This window comes from Trachurus trachurus (genome assembly GCF_905171665.1).
Source record: "Trachurus trachurus genome assembly, chromosome: 24".
NCBI lineage: Eukaryota > Metazoa > Chordata > Actinopteri > Carangiformes > Carangidae > Trachurus > Trachurus trachurus.
The window spans coordinates 7,720,743-7,743,896 of NC_139910.1; the positions used below are offsets into that span (position 1 = coordinate 7,720,743).

The 23,154-nt window shown below is 40.7% G+C and overlaps 1 protein-coding gene across 3 annotated transcripts in view; it reads right to left on the reverse strand.

The window, feature by feature from the left end:
* Positions 1-11,496: 11,496 nt before the first annotated feature.
* Positions 11,497-23,154, reverse strand: part of LOC311007906 (exostosin-1) — a gene marked incomplete at both ends in the record, with an annotated part of 283,911 nt that continues 272,253 nt past the window's right edge. For all 3 annotated transcript variants that reach the window (XM_084001313.1, XM_084001312.1, XM_084001311.1), the window contains 3 exons: positions 11,497-11,682; positions 17,948-18,119; positions 19,940-20,100. In XM_084001313.1, the coding sequence (XP_083857439.1) occupies positions 11,497-11,682; positions 17,948-18,119; positions 19,940-20,100 (519 nt within the window). The remainder of the gene's footprint in view (positions 11,683-17,947; positions 18,120-19,939; positions 20,101-23,154) is intronic.

Here is a 23,154-nt window from a genome sequence, read left to right on the forward strand (position 1 = left end):
TAATCAAAGATACAATAATATAATCAACAGGAAAGTCCACTTTTAATTATAGGGTGAATAAAGAGATTGAGCTCAATTGGTGCATTTCAAATTAATCCATTTTCCTTGATTGCTTATGTTAAGTGACTCTTAATCAGCACAGCGCAGCAGGTCTACTGACCACACAACACAGTACAGTATGTGAAGTCTATACAATACTGTTCCACAAACACGAAGAGTAAAACTTCTAATAACAAATGCATAATATTGCAATATCTGTATGGTTTGTCAATCACAATACCTGGGAAACTCAATTTACACATCCATGAAATAATATAATTCAATATATCGTTTTTGTTATGAATATATCAACTTATGGTTGACTGTTGTACATAAAGTAATTAACTAAGTTCTTCTTAGGAATGTTTATTGTAAAATTTAATTGCGCTTTATATGGATATAAATCTGCACTTGAGTTGTTGTTTGTGTTGATGAGGATTCACAGAGGAGGAGGGACGGCACATTTGTTTCCACTCAGTGAGAAAATGCGCTGTAAATGGGTTAGGGGGTTAGGGTTAACCCTAACCCTAACTCTCGTTTCATAAAGCTGCTGTCGCTCCCGTCGTATCAACCACATCATCAGAGTCTATTAATGTTTTTTTTTTTTTCACACTGTGAAGCCTCTTAACTTGAGAAAAGCACCTGAACTTGGCGCCGTTCCAAAATAATAATGTTTAATTATCGGTTGTGTTCACGTCCAAGTCTCAGTGAATTTACTCACGGTTCGTCTCGCTCTTGTTTTTTTCTATATTTTTTTTGTCCATGTCTTTGTCTCTCTCACTCTCTCAATCAGGAGGAAGGAACCCTTGCTGGGTGGAAGGCAATTACAAAGAGTGCAGATCATTTCATTTACACTTGTTTTACACACACACACACACACACATATACACACACACACACACACACACACACACACACACACACACACACACACACACACACACACACACACACACACACACACACACACACACACACACACACACACACACAGGGGCCAGATTGTTTCAGTGGTGTTGATTTGTTTTTTCTTATTTTAGAATTCAACTTCCTCCTCGTCCTGATCCAGATCTCATTTCCTGACTCTTAGCCCCCGAGGAACCTTGTGTACACATGTCCATTGTGTGAGTGTGTGTGTGTGTGTGTGTGTGTGAACTTGTTTTACTATGTTCATGGGGTCCTCAAAACCACCAGGGACTGTGTTTGTGGGGTCCAACAGTTTTGTGAGGACCAGGACACTGAAACCAACAGGTTTGTTAAAATAAGTTATAAATTAGCGTTAGCATTAGCATTAGCCATTCACTTGTGACGGTTTATGTTAACATAAGGGGCTGGATGATGCGTCCCCACAAAGATAGTAAGACAGGTGTGTGTGTGTGTTTGACCAGGTCAGATGAGGTGTTTTTTTCTGAACTCAGCAGGAGAAACATTCAGTTTATGGTTGTGAGGATATTTTCACTCAAAACAAAATTCAAATTGAAATGTTTTTCTTTTTTTCTTTTTATGAATAAAGATCATGGTTCAAATTTGTGCCGTACAAGCTGGATATTCAATAGAAAATACACAAATATGAAGTAAAATCAAATTAAATCTGACACAAAAAAACATTTCATTTCAACAATCATTTCTAGAATTGTTTTTGAGAAAGTTTTTTTTTCCAGAATTTTTTTTGTTTGAAATCTTACCACTTTTTTGTAGAACTTTTTCTTTTGAGAATTTTTCTAGAAATGTTTAAATGTTTTTGGAGAAATTGTACCACTTTTTTTTTCAGAAATCTCTCTACGATATTTCCAAAAATTCATGCCATTGGCCCTAATTTGAATGAACATTGACTAAAAAAGTAATGTTCTTCAGTCTCAGAGCAAACATTTGTGTATTTCTGGTCAAAATTTTATCCAGTGGGGGTCCATGGTCTAATTTGTGCCAATTTAGAGGTCCTTGATGCAAAAAAGTTTGAGAACCACTGGCCTAGGAGATCTGTGCCAAATCTTGTGCGAGTGTGTTGTTGAGACAGAGACAGGTCTGGAATAAAGTTCATTTTCTCCTGATGTGTCTGTCTGAAGTTTGACATTTTCGTGTCAAAATGTTCAGAAGAGATGTAGCTTGAAATGAGAAATCAGTCCAGTATTATGGGGGCGAAAGAATCGACAATAATCTGTGCTCACATTCACGTCTCTCATTGGAGTCAATAGACTTAAGACCTACTGCTGGTCTCCTAAAGAAACGGACTCGTCGTTTCTCGTCCTTGTTCTGTTGTTTTAACGGCACCAACATCGCCACCTACAGCTACAATCATTCTATTTATAACAAGTCTCTCTCTCTTGCTCTCTTTCTCTGTAACCCTGCTCCGACCTCCTCCCTGACTTCCTGTGTGCTGTTAAAACATCTTGCTATTTGGCTACAGCCATTGAGAGAGTCACAGTCTCTATCCACTCAGCCACAAGTTGTCTTTTGTCAGGGAAAAACAGACACACAGGGCACCATTTTTAGCATCTGAACAAATGACCGGTGCTGTCGAGAGCGACGTCTGTACATGTTCTGTCGCGGCACTGCTCCATTTAAAATCCATTTCCCCTGCATCTTCCCTTTTTCCCTTCTCCTTCCCCTCTTTTCACTCCCTTCATAATAGGATTCATAGATCCAGAGACATGTCCTATTCAATTCAGACAATGGGGGACTCTCAACACCCACCAGGAAGAAATAAGGACTCTGAAGCAAATAGGAGTTTCTGACTCCCCGTCAGCGTGTGTGTGAGTGTGTGTGTGCGCGCGTGTGTGTGTGTGGTGTCTCACAGGGGTGTTATGAAAAGCCAAGTCACTGCTGCACACACACACATACACACACTGCTACACACACACAGTCGAGCCCCTGTACCCTATGATATCATCACGGGTGACTGGCCAATATGACAAATGTGAGGAGACAGGCTATAATGAGAAACATTGTTGGAGGAGAGGAAAAGATGGACGGAGGAATGTGTGTGTTTGTGTATGTGTGTGTGTGTGTGAAAAAGAGAGAGTGAGAGAAAGCAGAAGTAGGAAAATAGAAAGAAGGAAAAGAATTACAGGATGAGAAAGTCCCTTATAAATACAAGTGATGGGCTCCTCCTAATGACTTTCTCTTCCCCTCATCTTCTCCCCATGTGCTCATATCAACCCTGTAACTCACCAGAACTAATATCTAGACGAGTCGGAGAGAAGGTGAGTATTTCTGGGCCCCCTGACTTCCAATTATAAGTCCATTTGGTCATGGATATTTGAGGAGCGAGAGCAGAGAGAGAGGGAAGGAAGAAAGAAAGAAAGAAAGAAAGAAGGAGGGAGGAGGGAGGGAGAGATTTGAATATTTGGATATTCTCTGAGTTCGTTCCTTTTCTCCATCACCGCTCGTCCACCAATCAATTTCCTATCCCCCAACCTTGGAAACAGTTTGGGGGTCACGGCGAATCAATGAGTGCGCTCTTTCTCTCTCTTCTCGCTCATGAAAACTGAATAATTATCCACAACTCTGTGAATCAGAGAGAGATTGAGGTTGGCTATGATTTATTCATGCGTTTGTTATTTTATTGAGGCAGCGCTGCATAATAGAGCCGTAACGAATGAGATGGATGCTGACGGCTTTAAAAAAATAAAGAGAGTGAGAGATGAAAGGAGAGGAGAGGCCGCCTGTCAGGATTGATTGAGTCCAATGGACTGATGGGAATGGATGGATGTTCTGTTTTCCGTCTCCCTCTGTACGACACACACACACACACACAGACAGACAGACACACACACGTGACGGGGATGCCATGAGTCACCCAAGACACTCATTTATTACATCGCCTCTGCTTTTTGATTTGTTTGCTTTTGATTTGTTTTGTTGTTTTTATTCTATTGTCTGACTGTCAGCTGTTAATCTCATATGACTAATGCAGACACAACTTAAAAAGAGAGAAAGAGAAAGAGAGAGAGAGAAACACAACAATCAACATTTAAAGTAAAAACTTCCCCTTGAGTGAAGTGTTGAGACAAATCCTCGTCCTGTTCATTATGGTTTTTATCTCACTTTTTGTCAGCTCCTTATTTTACTGTCAACAAACTGATCAATGATAGTGAAGGATTCAAGAAAACCTGTAATTCAACTGTCTTTTATTTTGGAAGTCGTGGCAGCACTCGGGTTGAATGTCGTCATGTGGTTTCTTTACGACTATTACTACTATAGTTTCCCAAAATTGCCTGAATGTCCCACTGTAATTTAACGTTTATTTTTAAAAGCAGAACTTGAGTCAATTTATTAATAAAGAGTTTACATTTTATTTTTTGTAAACATAATTCCTGGGTTTTAGAGATGATAGAGAAACTTGGAGAAGTCAATTTTAAACTTCTAAACTTCTCATAGATTCCTATTGTTATATTATTAATACAATTCTTCAGCATTTAACATTATGAAGTGTTTTTTTCTGCACAACATTAGCCTGTGTCTGGGTTCAGTTTAATTCTGTGGCTGTTCTTTAAATGGTTAGTTCAACATTTTGGCAAATTTGCCCATTGCCACAATCCCTATAGTTTTAGGAGTAGGTTTGTTGCCTTTATTTGTAGGTGTGAGCTATATGAGTTGTTTTCGAGGCAAATGCAGAGACTGCTTGCCGAAAAACTGCCCCTGAAGGCAACGCGCATCAGCGGTTTTGCTTGAATTTACCTCAAAAACAACTCTGTCTTGTAACGTTCTGTTATTATTTCATAGCGTGGTGAATGTGCAGGTCACAACTTGTCCACCAGAGCGTTTTGGAGTTGTTGGATTGTGTATTTGATAAGTTTGATGAGGGAAACCAAGAAATCCCATTAGCCTCTGTAGCATAGCTCTGAGCAGCTCGCGGCTCTGCTCGGCCGTTCTAAAAATAGCTTGCACCAACAAATAAAGGTAACGAACCTACTCCTAAAACTTTGGGGATTATGGCAATGGGCCAATTTGCCAAAATGGTGAACTATCCCTTTTACTGTGACTCGATAGAGAAGATCCCAAAGTTTCTCTGGATTCTTTGCCTTTACATTCAATTGCGAATCTGGCAGCAACAAGTGAATTTAATGTTTTACCACCTGTCTGAGATCAGTGCTCTATAGACCCAGATGATGACGTGTTATGGTTTAGTAGTAGTGGCTCATTTCAAAGAAGAATATTTCTACACTGACCTTTGACACTCTCTTGTAAGAGCCAGTGGTAGTTGGGCGGCTTAAAGTGATAATGCATGTGTGTGAGTGTGTTTTCAATGGATGCAAACAATAAGATGATGCCATCGTCACTTTATCAGCATTTTGATGTACAGTATGTGTCTCTCCCTTGCTGTGATTGGTTGACTTTTGCTCAGAGCCATTAATGTAAATGCTACAATGAATGATGACGAGTTTCCTGCATGATATTAATGAACTACCCTGTGACTCATTGACTCCATGTAAAGAAGCCCTGACAGTCGTCCCCTCCATTTGCTCCGAAGCGGTCGACCCTGCAGTGAGATCAAACTACCGATCGTTTTGTCACGGTCGTCTTCATGGATCCCCGGGGACGACTGGATTTTACTGTTTTACGACAGTTAAAAGCCTCCTGCGCTTCCTCCCTGTCAGATTTATTTTTTCATGTGTCTTTGTGCAGCCGGGCTTCCACTGACATCAGCAGGAACATGGATCCATGTTCCAACTGTCCAATAAGTACAAACGGGGAGAAGTGAGGCGGTTTAGTTTCCTCCTGAGGGAACCCATGGATGATCACATCCAATGACTAACACTGACCTATATTGATCACAGTGGAGACAAGACCCTTTAGCACGCTCTCCCAGAGAGGAGTGTATGTGTGTCGTTCTGCAAAAAGATAAAAAAAAAAAAAAAAGTCAGCGTCTGCTATACCGACAAACAGTCTGCAAGATATTATTATGGTCTGTTCTCCCTCTTGACAGCTCTTTACAGACAGGACGCCTTCACTCTGTTCTCCACTGACTCACAGCACATTGAGATGGAACAGAGGCCGACAGAGGAGGAACGACACAAGGTGTGAATGTGCTATATTTGAAACTGAGTTGTGCACATTTATCACTTTATTACCACCACACATACCAGGGTTATTGAAAAAAAAGAAAACACAATTAAATTACGGCTACAATGAATAATGCAAAACTAACCAATTAAATGAATTGCAGATAAAATCATCTTAGTTTAGTTTTCATTTAGTTTTCACCCTCCATCACTGTTTCCTGTTCAGTTTTGCTTCCATTTAGTAGTAATAGTTTTGAAAATAGACGGAATTGATATTTATTTATTCATGGAGGTAGTTGTAGTTGTAGATGTAGTTGTAGTTGTAGTTGCAGTCATGTTTGTAGTAGTAGTTGTAGGCGTATTGGTGGTTGTGGTTGTAGATGTAGTTGTAGATGTAGTTATAGTGGAAGATGTTGTATTTGTATTTGCATTTGTATTTGTGGTTGTAGTTGTATTGTATTTGTAGTTGTAACATCATAAAGCTCTTTGAAGTTGTGAGGACCGGTTGAATGTCCTCATAACAACGGCTTCAAACCAAAATTTGACTTCACAACCATGGAAAGACATTTACAGTACACACAGAGTAACACACCCTCTGATACACACACGCACATACACTTTTTTTTTTTTTTTTTTTTTACAGGCCGAGGAACCATAATAATGCATCATAAGAGCAAAAGGAGAATTCCCTAAAGCAAACTGAAATGAAAGCCATTGTAGTCGGCACTAAATCATCCGTGGGCTCTGGTCGTTTGCCAGACTGTAGAAAAGGAGGGAGCGCAGGAAGAGGAAGGACAGAAAAAAAAGGACTTTCATGTTTAATGGAAAAAATGCTTCATTTCTTGTCTCATACTGTGACAGCTCTGAATGGTATCACTTTATCGTGACGGACGGCTCTTAAATCTCAACGATGTACAGTACGTACTGATGTTTAACAAACCCAACGTCAGCATAAATACTGCTGATATACTGTACATCCACAGGATTTATTTCCAGGTTTCTTTTGTGACGTCGGAAGTGAAAGATATCTGAACTCTCTCACCTGGTTTTGTCTCTCTGTCGTCATCGAGGAGTTCCCCGTCAACACCAGGACAAAGGCCCCAAAGTTTTACCCCAAAAACTCCATCTATAAGACACAAAACACGCACCGAAAGACTTTACAAAACCAATGAGACAGAAAGAAACCATTGCGTAGCCAATCAAAAAAAAAAAGATCTGATGGAAAAATATAAACATAATTGTACTTTAGATGTGTTTAAAGGGATAGTTCAACATTTTGGCAAAATGGCCCATTGCCTAATCCCTATAGTTTTAGGAGTAGGTTCGCTAACTTTAAAGCAGAAGTGAGTGATATATTTGTGTTAATATAAGTCTTAAATAGTTATATCTTCCGACAGCAATCACTTACATAGAGTGTTTGGTCTGAATCACGGGTCTCTCAGTCACTCTGCTCTGCTGTAAGCCGAGGAGAAAACATTTATCGTATCCTACAGTTTTTATCCAATGAGGAGAGAGAACGGCATGCAGGGCTGTGTGTGCAGCCAAGGAACGCCGTGAATGTGGCGACGTAGGGACGAGGACTGTTATGGTGCGTTCAAGGAAACTCGTTTTTTTCCGACCTGTGACCTCGTACCAGTACTGTAGCCTACTGGTACTGTACAAAAAGACGTACTGGTACGATTTCACGGGTCGGAAGTTACGAGTGGCCGTTATAGTGACTTTCACAGGTAAAACAGGTCGGAAAAACACGAGTGGGTTGCCTGGAACGCTACAAAGTCGTAAGTTGTGACTTGAAGCTGTAATTTATGATTTCAAAAGCCTGCCTGGAACGCAGCATTAGCGAAAACGACCGGATCACTCACTTCTGCTTTAATTGTCGGTGCAAGCTGTTTTTAGAACGGCGGAGCAGAGCTGTGAGCTGCTCAGAGCTACACTACGGAGGCTAATGGGATTTCTTGGTTTCCCTCATCAAACTCATCAAATACACAATCCAACAACTCCAAAACGCTCTGGTGGACAAGTTGTGACCTGCACATTCACCACGCTATGAGATAATAACAGAACGTTACGAGACAGAGTTGTTTTCAAGGCAAATGCAGAGACTGCTTGCTGAAAAACTGCCCCCAACGGGAACGCGCATCAGCGGTTTTGCATGAATTTACCTGGATATTTATTTCAGGTGAAAGAGTGGGTCGTAATCTTTGATCTTGATCAGACTCATACCTGCAGCTGGCCTCCAAACCCTCATGACACTGATACAGGAAGTGATTGTGAATGCACCATCTTCTTTCTCCACTGTCTCTGGCATGAATGATATGTTGTAAATAGTGAACAATGGTTTCACAATTGGTGAAAAAAACAAAAACAAAACACAACATTATTAGTATATAACACTGGTTGCAAGTGTAGCTGCATTTGCAAGTGTAGCTGCGTGCATCAAATCAGATGTGACGTCGAAGAGTTAGATCTTGGTTTGAAGTCACATCAAATCAAAAGAGAGTAAACTGTGATGGTGATGAAGAGATCCCGGTGATTGGATATGAGAGACAGGAGGGAAGGAGGGAGAAGACCTGTGGGGGAAAGGAGGGCGGGTTAGATGACATGAGGAAAAGTAGAAAGTGAGATCAGCTGATTGTAATTATTGTGTTTGAGAGGAGGGAGGAGAGCGAAGGTGAGAGGAGGAAAATCAGTGACGGACGGATGAAGGGAAGGACAAACGAGGAGTGACGGAGGCGTTGAGGGAACTCCGTGGAGAGGAGAGGTGCAGCCGTCCACATGCAGCGCACATGAAAAGGCCTGTATGTGTGTGTGTGTGTGTGTCATCTACAGTGTGTTTATGGATTCTACTCATCATGGTTGGGGATTCGATTACATTTTCCTGCAGGTAAATTGACTGAACTGCTTGAACTTCTCTGGCTGCAAATTACTTTGACTTGTGGCTACGGAGCAGCGCTGCTATAATTAGGGATTAAATGGCTCGCTCACACCTCAGCAGTGGATGTGGAGGTATCAGAGATGTTACACCAGGCTGACTTTTTTTTTTTTTTTTCACTTTGAGGCCAGCACTTCTCTCCAAAATGCAAATTGTGGATTGCTCAACCATGGTTTCATCATTTTTAGTTTGAGCCCCAGATCAAAACCAGACAGGCCATAGTTAAGACGGCCATGATCAAAAGACATATGAAGTGAAGGGAAACTGGAATAAAGAAATCTGTTTGAAGTGCAGTTGTAAACATTTCTAAGACTTTATTTTCCTTTGTTGTTTAAGATAAAAACCGGACTGGACGTAGTTAACGGGTGTTCTGCTGGTGCTTCATCTTTAACATTATACCATCCAGGATTTTCACACTGATGTAAAAACGGAGTGTAGACTTGTTTAACATAAAATACACTGAATCCCATGATATCACAAATAACACTCACCCATCAATGAATGCATCGTCCTGGGTTCAGTTCTTTGCCATGGGCTGGAGAAGCTGGAGAAGGATCGTGAGCCGGTTCCTGCAACAGCGTCTCCTACTGGTTGAGTAAAGAAAAGTTGCTAAACAACAGAGTAGATAGATCAAAAAAAATATTGTGTAGCAGCTGGAACTTCTGAAATTTAGATTTTCTGATCCCGTCAAGGATCAAAAACATCTCTTATCCTCAAATACCAGATTTCAGTACTAGTAGAAAAATGACTATATCTCCCTAGTGTCAATGAACCAATGAGCATGCAGCATTTTTGAAACCAAGATCTAATATGTTTGAAATAATAAAACTCAGTGACTCACCTGGTGGAGTTTGTACCACATGGACCAGGTCTTAACCACATCAGCCATGGGTTTGAATCTGACTCCTTCCTCACTTCCTCATCAAGCTTTCACAACAAAATAAAAGCAAAAATGCCCCAAAATACATCTAAAAGAAAACATAAGAACTGAAAAATACTGAAATGTGTATTGTAATTTTCTTTTTGATAAAATTGGTTAAAAAAAAACCACTGTTAGGAATCAGTTTTCACCTGGGCGTCACTTCTTATTTGTGATGTGTTGCAACTTCTGTATGACACTTAAATAAAAATAAATAAATAAAAAAAGAATAAAAATTAAAACGAGCTGGTCGGACCTGTTTACTAGCGATTTGCAGAAGTCATAACATAATCAAGTTTGAGCTGGAAACGTCAAGTAGGTGGGGCTATAACCACTTTCTATGTTTCCATCCACTGCTGCTTTGTGAATATTAAGAAATGAGTCATTGCAATCAGCATTAAGAACTGAAATACACTGATAGACACAGATCTATATTCACCGCTGGAGGTTTATCTGTGTGGGGCAGTTTGACAGTTGGGCTGCACTTAAAAGATTCCAGTTTTATTTTAATCCACTTAAAAAAAAGACTCTTGTTTATAGTATCTCATCTTTCCTTTGATTTCTAATCACCACCATTGAACCCTGTAAAAAAACCTCAGCAGACTTCAAACGCTCAACTCGACCGTCTTCATCTGTGTTTAGCCTCGCCGTGAGAGGAGTCAGTGTTTACACAGAGGAACCGATGCAGCGAGACAAAAAAATGGCACTGATTTGATTCTTTGATCATTGAAATGATGAAAACAACAAAGAAAAACACCACGGCAGGAAAATAAATAAAATTTAAAAAATCCAAACTGGAAGCAGGAGAAACAAGACGGCAGAGTACAAGGAAGACACAGGGTTGAGTTGAGACTTGGCCTCGTGTCTTATCACATTACATAACTTTATTTATTTTTTCATTTGCTTCATACAGACAGGAACTGCAGCTGAAAATCTACAATAGTATACAAGAGGCATGTTTGTGCCATTGTCTGTGTCTGTTTTTGGAGGAAGCAGCTGTCAATAGGCCCCCGAACCAGAAACTAAAGCAGTTTGTCCTTTTTTGTCCAAAAAGCAGTCTGTTCTGTACACACACAACCGCTTCCTTTGACTCTGGACTTCATGAATACGACCTATAAACCATAAATCTCTTGAGCCAACAATAGACTGTATACTCCTCTACACCGCCAACAGGCCCCATATCCACCATAAACAGATCTCTTATATATATTTTTTTCTTTTGAATTCACAGACGTTATATTTTCAGGTCCTCGTCCGTCTTTTTGTCGAAACCATGCAACACGTTACTCAGGATCGCCTCGAATGTGTCCAGGTCTTTGCTGCATGTGTCTCTCCATGCATTCATATTGATGTGTACTGTCCACACACACTCAGTCAAGGTTTTGTTTTCATTATTTTCTCCATAGAAATGCAGTTTATTCCCTTTTGTTCCCTTCCGCGCTTCATCATTTTTACGTCCGGTGCATGTATGTGTGTGTGTGTCTTTTCCTTTATAGTCTCACACATGTTCACACAACGATTAACGATCTCTTACTGTCTCTTTCTCTCTCTGTGTCCTGGTTGGTGGTGTTTTTTTCTTTTCTTTTTCTTTTGGTCTTTGTCCTTCACAGCCTCTCGATGTCCCTGTATTTCTTCCTCAGGATGGAAACCTGGTCCCTGAACAGCACGGGGTCCAGCCTCATCTGGGAGTGCACCAGCGGCATGAAACCCAACCAGCGGCTGAAGGCGTTCATGCAGGTCTGACGCTGGGCGAAGTGGTCCGGGTCGGCCCACCGAGACGCCTTGGAGCCCTCGGTTTAGAGAGAGAGAGAAAGAGAGAGGGAGAGGTAACAATCAACCGAGCAGGTGATAAAGTAATAACAAGAGGATGCTGACATTAATGCAAACGGTGCAACAACAGCAACAAAACATTAAAAAGGTTATTTAACCGAGCGTGTCATAATACCGTATATCAAAACCCATAAAACCATAAAAAGGTCAACTTTTATTTACAGTGGCAGCAGATTCAGATTAGAGCGCTGTGGGTTGGAGAAGCAGCAAAGGAGCTGAGTGACATATTTTACCCTCATAAAAACCATGCACAAAGAAAAATAGATAATATCAGTTGATGCAAATGCTTTATTTAGATTTTTTTTTTACCCTGTTATCATGTCATCAAACAGCCACTACATTTGGAGCGACCATATCCCCATGTTCAATTAGGTGATTAATATTGTAGGTAATATATATACAGTACTTATAATATGGTAATAAACACAAAAGGGCTGTCCGATGGTAAATAGTATAGAGATAAAGTGTTAAAACATTTAAAATAGTGAACACTTAAAAAATACCAACAGAAAAAAAGTAAATATTAGTTAAAGGGACAGTGTGAAATATTTGTAAAGGTTTATTGGCAAAATCTACTACCAGTGAATATATTTGTATATGTAAGTGTATAATCGCTATAAAATAAAATCTCTTCTTTTATATATACATACAGGGTCTTGCTTGGACAGTGTCGCCATCTTGCACCGCCATGTTTGTACGGAATGGAAAATGCAGCCAACCAGAGAGCATGTTTCAAGAGTTTCACGTTCATAAATAGACGATAGAATTATTTAATAGATCAATAACATAATCTGAATGCTAGATGTCACTGTTTTCCCCTCATTTTACACACTGGACCTTTAAAGTGTGTTTTCTTCTTCCTTATTGACAGACTATTTGTCCAAACTCCTTGTGGACTTGTCGTCTGAAAAACTTTTGCATATACTGTGACATGTGCCTACACATCAGCCACTAACGAGGCAGGGAGACGTTCCTCCTCCTCCTCCCCAGGCGCCGCTGGAGTGAAGGCGTCCGTCCTGACGTCAGCCTGACGGGGGGGCCGCTTCCCGGTGAAGCTCCTCCTGGCCGTCGACAGCTTGTCAGGACACGGACAGGAAGTGCTGCTCATTGTAAAACACGTTCCTCGCTATTTGTTTTCACCACCTGCTCCAGAGTCCTGGTTCAGCGTCCTGACAGAGCCGTCCTGACCCGAGCAGCTGGTTCACTCTGTGGGAAACTCCTCCACACCCCCAAACACCCCCAACACCCTCAACACCCCCCACTGAGGGTGTAGCTGTTGACACTCCAGCTCAGACACATGGATGAAGTCTCGCTCACGTGTTGTCAAACGTTTCCTCCATTTTGGCTCCTAACTACACTATACCCTATCTATATCTGAGCGCCTGTTTATCCAAAATAACAAACTGATCTGTAGCTGTACACTCAAAAACATAAACATTACTGTACTAAACTGGGAGTGGGTGTGCCCAGACTTTTCCTTTTTGCAACACTTATTGTTTTTAGATGATAATGGACATAATGAAACTACAGAGAAACATTAGATTAAAGGATGTTATCAAACTGATATATTATATACACTGTAAAAAAAAACATGGTGAAAGCACTGGCAGCAAAGTTTCCAGACGGACACCCTTACAGTAAATAACTGTATCACAGAACTACGTACAATAACTGTAAAAATACAGAGTAGATTTTTACAGAATTAATTAAACTACAGTATATTATAGTTGACAAATGCCCATTATACTGTAAAATAACATAAATATTATGTCAAAAAAACATAAAAAATCAGATACCTTTCAGGTTAATCTCTGTAATTTTACAGTAGTGAAAAAAACAGTAAAAAAAAAAAAAAAATCTAAAACAGTAATGATAAGATGCATTTTCTACCCTCTTGGACTGTACTTTCCAATCCGTTTTTCTCTCTCTTACTAAATGAAACCACATTAAAATGGGGCTGTTTTAAATGGAGGAGGAAATGGAGCATATGCCACAGGAGGAATAGGCCGATGAAGAACCCCAGGAAGAAAAGCCGATGCTGTTGCTGGTGCTAATGGGGATCCTGATGAAGAAGGAAAGAAACATGCAGCTACAGTGACCGGCCTGAGGTGAACCCGGTCCAACCTGCCACAGATCTCATTTCACTTCGCAGATCCGTCTGTTGAGGCCGACTTCCAATTCCCTGAAAACTGGGGAACCAATCAAGAACATGTATTTTTACCTAAAAAACCTTTGCACACTGTGACGGAGAAGCACGTTTTTTCACATGCAGCTGTTGTTCGATTTGGCTGTCGCTTTGATTTTGAGAGACTGTAAAGTTGCTTGTTCACTAAAAAGCAAACAAAAGATAGCATCATTCTCCAGAAATATGCTGTTTCGTTTGTCTGAATCGTTGCTCTGATTGGTCTGAGGTCTGTTTATTTTGATCTATGTCCATTGGCCACGCCTCTTGGAAGTCGCAGGTGAATACTCCTTCCTCAGAAATGCACGGTCTGGTGTTAGCCATGCAGCTTGTACAATGACAGGTTGTCCACTTTATTTTGATATATCTGTTGTGGAGTTTGGCTTGAAATGAAGCCGCAGCCTCAGTGGATAAATCCAGCGGGGGAGGGGTCTTGTTTTCCGCTGCATGGCAGAAACATCTGACAGAAAAAAAGGGCTTGTACTTTATTTTCTGAATAATGAAACAGAACAGACTCATATGACAAACATTGGGGTCTATCTCATTATCTGAGCCTTTCATATCTGGATCGAGGCTCCCGGCTTCCAGCAGGTCGGTCTGAACTTCCCTCCGGCTGCAGCTGATTCCACATTTTCACGGTTTTCATGTCACAGCCTTTTCTTTTTTCTTTTTTTTTTTTAGGAAGCGAGTCCTTGGTGAGATTTTTTACGAGCAGCTTTGTTGTACTGACATTTAGCTTTAACTGCTCCACCTGGCACAACACAATAAGTCAGACTGATAAAGTGAGACCGGTGCACCTGATACAGGGGCAGTACTTCATCCAGTGGAACATCAGGGGATCCATCTGCATCTTTATGAGTTTTCCTCCGCGCCTGATGCTGCTGGACGCTTCAAAAACAAAAACAACAACAAAAAACACCTCTCTGGTTGAGAGCAAAGGGGAAAAAATCGTATCTTTCCAGTGAGTCAGAGTAACAACAACATGCAGCCGGTCGTGTTGTTCAAATCTTCTTCAAAAGCCATCGGAGCACCATCATCTCCTGCTGCTCTGTGTCCTCACCTGGTTATCTGGAGATGGTGGTGGTGGTGGTGGGGGGGACAAGGGGGTGAGGGGGCAAGGGGACGAGGGCAAGGCCCCCAGGTGGCTGCTGGGAGATGAATTGGAGAGTTCGGGGAGGGGGGCCGCATGAGGGCGAGGTGGAGGGCAGCAGATGTACTGTCGCATGGGGGTGTGGTGGAGTCGGTGGAGATTCATCCTGTGTGCTGCAGGAGGCAGCAGCGGGGGGGCTGGGGGAGGGGCACAGGGGTCAGGGGGAATAATGAAACTACAGAAAAAGAAAGGAAGTAGTCGGGGCTTTGAATGAAACATCTCTGCTCTTGAATCATAACAATATATAAATATAAATTTAAGTCACGACTTGCATTGCTTCATCAAAACTTTATTTCACTTGTCAAAGTTTCTCAAAGGTTCCCGCTCCGTGTTAAAGGCCGATCGGCTGCTGCTCGGAGCGAGGTAACAAATCAGGGGGTAGGAGGAGGAGGAGGAGGAGGAGGAGAGAAAAAAATACAGAAATAAAGAAAGAGAGAGAGAGAACGGGTGAGGTAAGGAAGGAAAGAAGGGAGGAGGGAGGGAGTAAATCTTGGTTTGCCATGCTGCCTTCACAATTAAGACATTAATCACTGAGTCCATACTGCCGAGTCATCGTCCTGCCTGTGGTCAGACCATCAATCAGGACCTGACACCGGGCTGGCCACAAGAAACACACACACACTTTAACACACACATTTCAACACACACACGCACAGCATTCACATACAGGGATCTCCTGGAGAGAAGGTCAGGGCCTTGTGCTGCCTAAAGCTGCTCCAACAGTGAAGCTCATCTTCTTTTCTATTTATATAAAACGGGGAGTCGGAGAATTCATCTTTTATATCTCCAGTACATTTAAAACCACTGTACAACCACTGTGTCGAAAAGGTGAAGCAACATGTTTGATCATTTGTTTGTGTCTGGTACCTAAGAAGAATATCCTGATAACATCTGGAGGAGAAGAGGAAGAAGCAGAAGCAGAATATAGATATATAAACGTAGATGCTGCCTCTGATGCTGCTGTCTATTGCGTCAATGCGGCTGCCATCTTGGGCAGGGCGAAGCCGTGTCAACTTACTCCATTAGTCAACAGAGGCAGAGGTCTATCAACCATTAAAATCACCATGACTCACTGAATTTTCAACCGATTTTCAAGCTGTTGGGTTTATTATAAATGTCAGACATATATCTTTATATATTTAAAAAAAAAATCATACATACACTTACACATACTCAGACACACACCCATATGCATACGTATACTGAAATTTGTTCTACGAGGGTCTGACCGGGTCTGACTACTTGTCAGATGTATATATGTCTATGGTCAGAAAGCCCTGCCCAAGATGGCGGCCATGTTGACGCGCCTGACAAGCCTGAATGCGGCATCTACGTGTATATATCTATGGAAGAAGAAGAAGAAGAAGAAGAAGAAGAAGAAGAAGAAGAAGAAGAAGAAGAAGAAGAAGAAGAAGAAGAAGAAGCATCGGCTGGTAATCCTGGATGAACTCGACACAAATTCTGAAAACTCTAAAGCTCTGTAAATGTTTGACGGGGACCAAACAGCATGAAACATGTTTGTTCAGAGGCATTAACTCCCCGGGGGAACCTTAAAGAGAGGGATTATCAGGAGGCCTGAGAGCCACTTGTCGCGTAATTACCACTTCAGTCGCTGCAGATTCACTCCATTTAAGCGCAAATTATAATCAAAGAGCAAACGTATGTAATGCATAGATGACGAACGGCTTCACGTGGCGCCTTGAGATGTGATTCAGGACGACAGCTGACTGAGTTTTGTGACGTCTTTAGTGGGTTTTTCTTCTTCAATGTTGATCACTCTCTAATTCTTTGATATTAGACCGTCACAAAAACTTGTGATAATATAAATTATTATTATTATAAATTATTCCACTGCTGCTTTCACTGATCTGAAAGTGCAACAACACCATAGTTTTAGATGTCACTTGCAACTGGACTGATTTTATGACAAGACATTATGAACCAGAAAGACAAAAAAGAGTCCAACCTGTGGATATTCACAGTATAAACAGTTCTGTACAACAGATTTCAGGCACTTCAAGTGTTTGGATCAAATATGAGCATCATTCTTTAGATATATCGATGTAAAAAAAAAAAAAAAGGAGCTGTGATCTTTGTTGACTCTTATACCAAACAAACACGTTCCTTCACGTTTATGGACAATGTGATTCATTGGTCAGCTTTTTGCTGTAGCACTAAAATGCTCATGGTGCAAAAATGCTCAGACACGTTTTATGCTGATGCAACGTGATTTGGACATTAACCACCGGACCATACTGTGATATTAAAGGGGACATGCAGTATAATGGAAATATACATTTTTGAAGGCTCTCTAATATATATTGTGTTTGTCTTGTCTTCCGGCCCCCAAAATGTGTAATTTAGACTCCCTAGGTTGAAATCCATGCGGTTTTACGAGCTGTTCCTTTGGTTGTCTGACAATGATGTCACCAGTACCTGTACAAGGAGTTCATTTGCATTTAAAGGGACAGGCGCTGAAAACCAGCTGTTCTGAACAGGGCTGCTTTGAGTGGATGAAAAGAGCTGTGAAGTTTGATCCTTGGGGTATTTTTACCAAATCATGTCACATACATGTCTTTAAGACACCTGGGAACTATTTTAATTTGTGGAAAAGGGGCAGAATATGTCTCCTTTAATGATATTTCAGCCCAATTATCAGGAAGAGCTGGTGCTGATCTAAAGGCAAAAAGGTGGTCAAACCAAATACTGAATGGTGGTCATATAATTATTTTCTGTTTTAAGCATTTTGTGTGAAGCTAAATAATAAATAACAAACTACTTTGGCACTATTTTCAAATATAAAACTAAACCTAAAACCATGATCATATCATTTCTTAATCTAAACACTTGATTACCTCATTAGAAGGACTGTAACCGACAGTCCAGGGCCTACCTGGCTCATCATGGTTTCCTTGTACTGCTTCTTCTGCGTCACTTTGATTGGCGGTTGCTTGGTAACGGCCGAAACCAGGAAGTTCATCAGGATGTCCTCGCAGTTAGCCATGCGGTCCACCATGGCCAGCAGGCTGGACGGGACGTGGTGGGTGAACAGGTAGTGGTAATATCTGACACACACACACACACACAGAAAGAAAGAAAGAAAGAAAGAAAGAAAGAAAGAAAGAAAGAAAGAAAGAAAGAAAGAAAGAAAGAAAGAAAGAAAGAAAGAAAGAAAGAAAGAAAGGGCAGGTGAGGATATTCAGTTTTTTAAATAGCACTTTACTTCTATTGTGTTCTACTCTGTTCTACTCTGTATGGGCTCTGTGCTGCTCCCTCGGCACCATGGGAGCACTAGATCACTGTCAACGCTGTTGCCTCCCTGCCACGGTGCAACGTCCCTCACACACACATAATACACACACACACTTTCCACCTTCCCCTCTCACACTCTGACTCATTTATTCTTTCCTTGCGTTGGCATTTCAGTTTCTAAATAACAAAGGGACTAAAGAGTTGTGTGCAGCGTCCTAACAATAGAACAATGAGCGAAGAGCTGTTTATCTGCACGACAAGATGCTTCAACTCCCTTCAGAGAGCAACACTCGTCTCTGTTCAATTTACCGCTCTGCCTAATACTTTAGTTTTTTTTTTTTTTTTTTAGTTTTATTTATTTATTTATCTTTTTTTTCTCCTTTTGGTGCCAGCTTCATGTTTTTGACAATCGTTTTATGAGATAACACAGAGGTGGAGAAAGATCGTATTATCTCATTTCCTGTTCTATTACCTCGGTGAAGGATAAAATGTGACTGGTGAGAGACGACTTTTACTAATGTGTTTGTATCTGCTGGAGGAGGAAGAAGTGTTTCTTTGAAGCTGAGCAGATCGACCTGATACTGTAGGATGTTCTGACTAAAGAGCACAACACAAAAAAGTGCACAGAGAATTTGACTTCAGCGCACATTATCAATTTAGATAAAATTGATTCTTGTACAACATTTTCATATAACGGCATTAAACGTCTTTAAATACTCATTCTATTCAGTTACACAGTGACAGGAAACAGGAAAAATCTGGTTTGGTTAAATTGGTTTACGAATAAAACTGTCAATTTAAATATGATATGAAACATAAAAAAAAAAATAATAATAATAAAAAAATGACATGCCAGAGAAAATGCCACTCAATTAAGTCAATTATAAGAAAATACCACAGAAAGCTGAAGGAATAGCTTTAGTCTCTGTGTACAATAACTGCTTCTAGAGTTTATGGTCATGATAAATTCTCATAGCAGAGAAGAAATTTATTTTAAAATGTCAGTAAATTTCAACTATGAAAAACTACTGGAGCATTAAACTACTTCACATCACAAGTCACTTCCTCACTTTATTGGTATCATCTGTTACATTTATAACAAAAGACTCTTTTGAACGACTGAACATTTATTTAAAAATGAGTCAATATGATGTGACACATGAATTGTATTTGTATAATGATGTATATCTGAAATACTTTTGTACTGCATCTGCTGTGTTCTGTGTGAAACTAAACTTAACTAAACTAAACTAAACTACTTGTCAACAGCTGCTATATAAGCCTGAAATCACAATATCATATTACTTAGTTTTGTGGAGTTTCTCAAACAGTGATTGCAAGGGAAAGATTTATATATATACAATCTCCTAACTACTGGGTATTAATAAGAATTTATTGGTGTGTATGTGAAAGAATAAAATAGCATCTTTGATAACAAGGCGCCGGTGTTTCTGTGTTCAGTGAGTTTCACCTGACTTCACAGGAAGTCTCTGAAAACATCTTACATTGTAATTACCGCCTCCTCATTGTTAATCATTTGAATGAACGATGTGTGAAATTGAAAAGCAAAATTCTCCATCATCAGCGAAGCGGCCCGGGCCGTGAGCACCATGAGCACCTCCTCCAGCCGTACCTGTGGTAGAAAGCTGCTCCCGTCAGGACCATGGAGTAGTCGTTGGTCCACTTGGACGTGTAGCCCCAGCGGGACCTGGAGCTGTCCCAGTAGTGGCTCCTCGCCGGATAACCTACGATACGCTCCGGGAAACTCTGCCACACAATGAAGGCAAAGTCCACCTGAGGGAGAGAGAAGAGAAAATAAATATAGAGGAAATAAAGACCAGAGGAGGGGGGGAAGAGGGATATACACTGAGAATCTAAACAGCTTATTAAACACAGGAGGTAAACAAGAGGAAAAATAACAACATATTCAGAAATGCTATGGAATGACATTTAGCCAACAAGGACATCTTCTTAACAACAGGCTCTCTGCCTCTTCACAACCTGACACAGACATTTTAAATGGCATTTTCCTTCCACCTGAAAAGTCACAGTCAAATCACATATTATTCAGGCGTCTATATAAACAGCTTCTCCTCCGACCGTTAACAGCAACAGCCTGACGTCTCAGTTCTGCTTTTTATTTTTTATTTTTTTCCTCCTCCGTCTTGATCAGGTGAGATCGAAACAGGTCAAGATCTGTGGGTCTCCTCACCAACTGCCCATTTTAAAACTTATCAAATTGTCTCAGAATAAGTAAATGCATGTTTTTGTTACTGGCCCATTACATCCTTCTTTTATTCTTTATTATATTAGTTTTATTGCTGTTCCCCTTTTTTGTTTGTGTCCTAGAGTCTCATGCCACGGCAAATATCTTCAAGGTGCAGCAAAAAACGTACCTGTTTTGACAGCCATTTGAAGTGCAGGTCATTTAATTGTTATGTTTCACTGTCATACATATGTTTGGTGTTTTGTTTTGCTTTTTCTCTGCTTCTGCTTGTATTCTGTGTCTTTTAAACAGTTTGTGAAGCACTTAGTGACTCTGTGCTATGAAAAGGGCTATAGAAATAAAGAATTATTATTATTATTTGTGCACACTGCTGCTGAATCACAGCAACTACAACATGGAAAATGCAACGCTCCAGTTTTTTGTTTTCAGCAAATTATTTAACATCACAACATCTTTCAAAAACAGTGTGTTTAGATATGACAAATATTTAACGAAAGTAACTGTAGCCTAATTCACAAGAGTGATGCCTGCTGTGTTAATCTGTGATAATAACAATAATTAAAAAAAAAAATCAGATTAAGGCAGGTTATTGTTTTTACAGATGTTGGCTGATAAGGCAAACCGATGCAGATGTAGTTTGCAGTTAAGTGATCCTGAAACCCTGAATCCTCCAACACACACTCATGATAAGACATGTTTGCTGAAATGAGTGTAAAACAAGTAGGAAGTGTTATAAAAACTTTTTTTTTTCTTAATTGGTGTCAAAAATTCAGTTTGAAGTTACTTTTCTCTTCATTTACTTTAGACACGGAGCCAAAACATCATCTGAACTGAGTTCATAGTTGAGCACATGTTTAAAAGCCTTTTAATAGTATTTTAATTCGGTATCTTCAGGTGCTGCCATAGCGACAGACTCTGCTTTTAGTTCAGCTTTGCTCATGAGATGAAAAAATCAAAAGTTTCCTGTCAACCAACTTATTTGCAACAAACTTGAGCCATCACGACTGCAGCCTTTCAAACTTCCCGGAGCAGACTCATCTGTGTCGACATCAACTCCAACATGTCAAGTTTTTCTATAATGAATTTCGTCACACTTCTAGACGCTCAGCTTCTCAGGCAGCAGCAGCAGCGGCGGCGGCGGTGGCGGTGAACTGAAGTGACACCGATCCCACAGCTTATTATTCTCTAATACATTCATGTGCTGAGAGGGTGGTCGTCACCTCTGGAGCCGCACATCTGTCTGTCTGGTGGCTACAGGATGTTACACACCCGTGTGTGTGTCTGTCTTGCTCTGTATGCCTGGAAGGCTCCCTGCTCCCTCATAAGGAAGGGATTTCATGTGGAGTTGACTGGAGAGCCCGGTGACCTTGAAGGAGCCGGAGCTACCTGAGAAAGATCCTCTTTTGCATTCAAAAACACCAGCGAGACGTACGTACGGTGCAGGCAGACACACCAGAGAATGGGGATCAGCACATACTTGGTAACACACACACACACACACACACACACACACATGCACACACATGCAACGTCTCAGGAGCCAAGGGAGAAAATTAATTACCAGAATAGAGGAGGCAGAGAGAGGAGCTGGGGAGGGGAGGCTCTGAAAGTGGATGTTCTTTAGCGATACCTCGCGGCTTCTGTCATGAATCGCATGAGCAATTACCGTAAAGCACCGGCGCTAAGCCGAGAGAAAGGTTGGAGCTGCCATTCTCAGTGTAACCCCTGATGAACGGATGTGTTAGCAGTGTGTGTGTGTGTGTGTGTTTATACTGGATGTGAGATGTGTCAGATGTCTCCACAGCTGTGCTGAAAGGATTAATGATATCATGCAAATATAATTTTGCCTTCAGAGATTAAAAGGCTCTTTATAATGTGGAATGTGTGTCTTTGAGTGTGTGTGTGTGTGTGTGTGTGTGTGTGTGTGTGTGTGTGTGTGTGTGTGTGTGTGTGTGTGTGTGTGTGTGTGTGTGTGTGTGTGTGCGTCTCATAGGCTACTTATGTGGACACATTTTAGACTTAAGATGAGTTAAATGGGGACGACTGGTCCAACTGGGAGGAAGCTGATATTCTGGGTCAGTGGTTGAGGTTGTGGCGGTGCGGTCGGGGTTAGTCAGCTGAAATTAATTTAAATCTCCAACGGCCTAAGACAACGTGTGTGGTTCTGTGTATGTGTGTGTGTAACTTCTACATTTGACATAGCAAAAACACCAAAAAGTACTTTCCTACCAGATTAAGGACTCTCTGACAAGGTCAATATGAAGACTGGAGTTTTCCACTTTTTTTCTTTTTTCTTTTTTAGTTCAATGGACAATAAAGTCTGAATCTGAGTCTGACTTGGTCTCAGCGTTGGAGCTAAGTTTAGGTTTAAGTTTAAGTTTAGGTTTAGGTTAGACATCAAGTTGTGATGGTTAAGTTTGGGGTTAAAGATTACAGAGATTTCCGTATGTGAGTATACTGTTACAGTACAGCAGTTACTTGCATGTATTTGTACTTTTATTTTTAAAAATCAGCATTTTCTCTCACAATGATTTTACTTTCCAATATTTACAGTGGGAATGACGGCAGAGTAAAACCAAAAGTCATATGAATGATGAAGTTATGACTGAACATGAACAGAA